The 5,211-nt window shown below is 43.6% G+C and overlaps 1 protein-coding gene across 1 annotated transcript; it reads left to right on the top strand.

The window, feature by feature from the left end:
* Positions 1–3,369: 3,369 nt before the first annotated feature.
* Positions 3,370–4,244, top strand: LOC127327325 (uncharacterized). The gene has a single exon (XM_051354103.2). The coding sequence runs from the start codon at positions 3,404–3,406 to the stop codon at positions 4,151–4,153; it is 750 nt and encodes a 249-aa protein (XP_051210063.1). The 5' UTR covers positions 3,370–3,403; the 3' UTR covers positions 4,154–4,244.
* The last annotated feature ends 967 nt before the right edge of the window (positions 4,245–5,211 follow it).

The following is a 5,211-nucleotide window of genomic DNA, read 5'->3' as shown; positions in this document are numbered from 1 at the left end:
CTCAAGGAGCAACATTGTACCTCTTTTTCGAAATGGGGATAAAACCCCGGCTTCTGCATCATGATGATGCACACGGCCTTTCACTAAAAAGTCTCATATATTTGGTTTTACAACTCAGTCATCGCCTACAGTCGATACAAGAATCAACCAGCGAAATAAATAGTACATAGTATCACTACTCATCACTGTAATCTCCTAGTATGCCGTCAGCCAGCCTGGCACAAGATATCCAAACCGACCGTCTGGAGCCGTGTGCATCTAGAAGCCATAGCATTCCTCATTCCCTCCGGCGAAACAAGAGCCCATAGCTGGACCCAATGTCACAGCATGTGGATAACGTACAAGAAATAAAAAGATTATTTTTTGTTAAAGATGATATCATTTCTTACCCTCCAAATATACCAACATAAAGCAAAAAACCCCAATTCAGATGAATGCTTTAGATTGTCTATCTACTCCATTTAACCAATTTCCAAACATATTTGTAATATTGGCTGGAGGTGGAAGATCAAAAGTGAAATTAACCATGCGCCAAAGAAATTTATCTAAAGGACACTCAATAAATAGATGTTCAATGGTTTCTTGCTCTCCACAGAAATTACATCCATTCTAATTTAGTTTAGCTAAATTATCTTTGGTTAACAAAACCTTATTACTTAGAAACCACACGAAGATTTTAATTTTTAGGGGAACTTTGACTTTCCATAGATATTTTCTCAAAAAAGGTGTTTGGTCACTCAGAAGATCTTCATACATAGATTTTACCATAAACAAACCATTTGTTGTGAGTCTCCAAACAAACCGATCTTTTTCATCACTTAACTGTACCCTCATTAGTTTTTGGCATAACTGTAACCAAAGAGTCCATTTGTTTCCCAACAACGCCCTTCTAAAACTAATATTCAGCGGGATTTGAGCCAACACATGAGCTACCGTTACATTTTTGTGATGCACTATGTTATATAGCGAAGGATATTGTTGTGCCAAAGGGGTGTCCCCTAACCAAATATCTTCCCAGAATCGAGTATTCAATCCATCACCAATTTTAAAGAAACCTCTAGAAAAAAAAACTCCTCTTTCACCCCCACCAATCCCTTCCAACAATGGGAATCTGTAGGTTTAGCTTGCACTGCTGACAAGGTCTTCTGACTTAAGTATTTATTATGTAACAACTACTGCCACACCTCATCCTCATTAAGCAGTTTAAAGAGTCATTTTCTCAATAAATATTTGTTCTTGAGTTCGAATACCTCAATACCTAAGCCTCCTTGATCGATCTTTAGGCTGATAAACAATATTCCATTTTGTGAGCCTATATTTCATCTTATTATCATCAGACTACCAGAAAAACCTAGATCTATAGAAATCTAATCGTTTCCTTACCCCAACAGGTATCTCTAGAAAGGATAACAGGTAAGCTGGTTAAAACTGAATTAATAAGGACAAGCCTATCTCTATAGGATTGTAATTTTCCTTTCCAACAACCCAATTTATTTTCAAACCGTGTCTCAACCGGATACCAATCAGAGTTCCTAAGTTTTCTGTAATGTATAGGAATGCCTAAGTATCTAAAGGGAAGGGATCCAGCATCACATTCAAAGATCTGCTTATACTGATCCTCCTCATCCTTTGTCTTACCAAAACAGAAAAGCTCATTTTTATGAAAATTAATTTTAAGTCCCAAAAGTTCTTCAAAGATGCATAAAATTAACTTCATGTTTACAGCTTTGAGGAGGTCATGTTTCAAAAAAATGATCGTATCATCGGCATAATGTAGTATAGAGAGGCCACCCTCAACAAGATGATGAATAAGCCCCCTAATCTGACCATCATCTTTTGCTCGTTCAATTAAGAGGCAAACATATCAACAACAATATTGAAAAACATTGGGGCCAAAGGATCCCCTTGTCGTAACCCTTTCTTTGTTTGAAAATAATGACCAATATCATTATTTATCTTCACTCCAACACTCCCCCCTTGCACAAATTGCTGAACTAATTTACACCATTCTGTGGCAAAACCCTTCATTCTCAAAGTTTGTTGTAAAAAGGACCACTTAACTTTATCATACGCTTTTTCGAAATAAATCTTAAACAACACCCCATCTAATTTCTTACTTTGTAGCTCATGAATCGGTTCGTGAAGAATGACTACCCCTTCTAATATATTGCGACCTGGCATAAATATTGATTGTGTTGGTTTAATAACCTTTGGGGCAATCCCCGTTATTCGATTTGTTCCTGCCTTAGTAAATATTTTGAAACATACATTTAAGAGACAAATAGGTCTGTACTGTTGTATCTGTACCGCATCCTCTTTCTTGGGAAGTAAAGTAATAACGCCAAAATTAAGTTTGTAAAGGGGCAAATCCCCTCCACTTAATTGACCATTGTACCTCTTATATCTCATATAGTCACAGAGGCAGGAGTATGAGTGTTACCTTCATACGAGGGCCCTGAACCTCGGTACGCCGCCGTGTCGCTCGTGCTCATACCAGCTTTCGGAACCTAGGCGGGCTATCACCTGGATGGGCGATCTGAGTTGAAAATTTTGTAACTTTTTCTCCCAAGTGTAGTAGTTAATCCGGAACATACCTAGTAATCGGGTTGTCGGAGTGATTAGTCAGGTTTAACGGTAGACACAACAAAAGAAAGATATTCGACGTGGTTAGATCTTGCTTAGCTATTAATCAACCTAGCTATTAATCGCTGATTTGGATAATTTTCTAACAGTGATAAAAGGTGCATGAAGGTTGGGAGAGCCACTCGATTTTGTTGGTTTATGGAGGTGCCGTGGGAAGGTATTAGTGGAAAATGAATGCTACTTCCAGGCGCCCACTTTTGCTTTACAGCGTGACAACATGGATAGATATTGTGCGTTAAGCTGAATTGATGCTGGTCGTAGAATGGAGTTGTGTTACCTGAAAGTCGAAACTACAAGACAAGCTTTTGAGATGTTTTGCACAAGTAATAAGGACTGCAAGACACGCCAAAAACCCAGAGCTATAACCGCCTTTTGTAGATAAACAGAAATAGATATAGATCAATACAGATGTGCACATTTGTCCAAATATGACGCTAGCTAGCTAGTACAATCTCATCAACACTCATCTAATAGATAACTTGTTAGGTGTCCCGTTGCACGATTAAACCGATTACATAGCGTTGGCAGACAGTCCAAAATTTCTGTTTTGCAAGCTCCAAATCAACATTGTAACTCTTTGGAATCATTGCAATCTTGCGCTTCTCCAACTTATTTTTTACTTGTCGTGTTTCTTCTTGATGATGTAAACTAACCTTGCCGTGCATATATAGTACTCCAACCAAGGTCCCGAACCTTCACCTTGCTCCTATAAAAATCAAGTCACTCTCCACAATCTCATCGTCACCAAGAGCACCAAATAATGGCTAAATTGGTCTTGTTCACTGCACTCGTCGTGGCTCTGCTGTCCGCCGTTGAAGGAAATAACACCCTGCAGCTGCAGTGCCAACGTGAGCTCCAAGAGAGCTCTCTTGAGGCATGCCGGCAAGTTGTCGACCACCAATTGGCCGTACAGATGCCCATATTCCTCCCGCGACTATCGCGGTTGAATACAGGGCTGCAGATGCAGTGTTGTCAACAGCTCCAGGACATCAGCCACCAGTGTCTCGCCGCCGCCATCCGCCAGATTGTGAGACAGTACGAGCGTCAAGGTGTGGTGCCGCTGGCAGAACAATACTACCCCGGTAAGGAGGAGGAGGAGGAGCAACAAGGAGGATCATACTACCCTAGCGGAACTTATCCGCAACAAGGGCGAGGCTGGGAAAGGCAGCATCAGCAAGGACAAGGGTGCCAAGCTTTTCCACAGCAACAACAACAACAGTGGCCGAAGCAGCAGCAAGGAGTAGGATCATTCCAATCCAGCGAAACTTTTCCGCAACAACAAAAGCAAGCCCGACAGCCAGCCCAGCAGGAGGAACAAGATCAGTACTGTGGCAGGCAAAGCCATGCAGGGTTCGGCGGGTTTTCATCTCCACCTCACATTTGCACCGAGCAGCAGGAAGCCCGCAGGAGGATGCACTTGAAGGTGGTGGCGAGGGCGCGACAGGTCGCAGTGCAGCTGCCGGCGATGTGCCTACTCGAGGGTCTCACCTTCTCCGTCAGACTGTATTAGCTAGACTATAACTCTCCTAAACTCCCGTGTTGCTTGGGCATGCATGCAGCCCTAGCTAGATAATAAAAGTGACGGTGGTCACAGTCTCACAGATCCAAGTGTGGTATATGTGGGATGCATGCCCAAGTTAACAAACTCCGATTTTTTACGCGAAAATACAAAAGTATTGTGTTTTGATGCATTGATAGAAAGAAGGTTATATGTACAAGTCGCAGAGAGGACAAACATCCCGCCTTACAACTCGACCTAAGAAAAAGAAAACTATTCTAGGGGAGGAGCTGACGGACACCCCGGGCTCCCGCATCCGCCCATTGCCGTGCATCGGCCTAATGTCGTTGAACATGGACGCCACCGAAGGATGCACGTTCTCGAAGACCGCAGCATTCCGGTGTTTCCAAATCCACCACGTCGTAAGCATGATTATCAATGAAGTGCCTTTGCACAGCTGACAAGGGGCGGTCCGCACCACCAGCGACCACCACTCCGTGAAGTCACCCTCAACCATGGGAGGACCTGAGGTGGATCGGATCCACGAGAGGACCGCATACCAGACCGTCCTGGAGAAAGAGCACCCAGTGAGTAGGTGCGTCATGGTCTCCACCGACAGGTCACGGAGCGGGCATCTAGGCGCATGCGGTAGACCACGCCGCGCCAGCCTCTTGCCCATCAAACACCTACCCAGGCAGGCCAGTCAGATAAAGAACTTCACTCTCCAAGGCGCCCAAGATTTCCAATTCAGTCTCCAAGATCCTGAGATGATGGCCCCCTAGAAGAAGGTGTCATAACAGGAACGAGAAGTGTATTGGCTATCCGTCATCCAGCACCAAAGCATCGTATCTTGGTTCATTGACAGCTGCATATCCTTTAATCTATCCCATAGTTGCACGTACCGCCAAAGTGCAAGGGCACTTGGCGCGCCAGCAATGTCACAGACCCAAGCATGATCAACCAGCGCTTCTCGGACCATACGTGCCTTCATGTGGTGTTTAGGTAACAGCGCGTAAACCTCAGGCGCCATCTCCTTGATGGACTTGACATCTAGCCATTTATCCTCCCAG

Source organism: Lolium perenne, chromosome 1 (genome assembly GCF_019359855.2).
Source record: "Lolium perenne isolate Kyuss_39 chromosome 1, Kyuss_2.0, whole genome shotgun sequence".
Taxonomy (NCBI): Eukaryota; Viridiplantae; Streptophyta; class Magnoliopsida; order Poales; family Poaceae; genus Lolium; species Lolium perenne.
Note: the sequence above shows the minus strand (reverse complement) of the source record. Positions and strands in the feature narration are given on the sequence as shown.

Excerpts from the sequence above, each read along its gene's own strand:
- LOC127327325 (XM_051354103.2), top strand. The coding sequence starts at position 3,404 with ATGGCTAAATTGGTCTTGTTCACTGCACTCGTCGTGGCTCTGCTGTCC.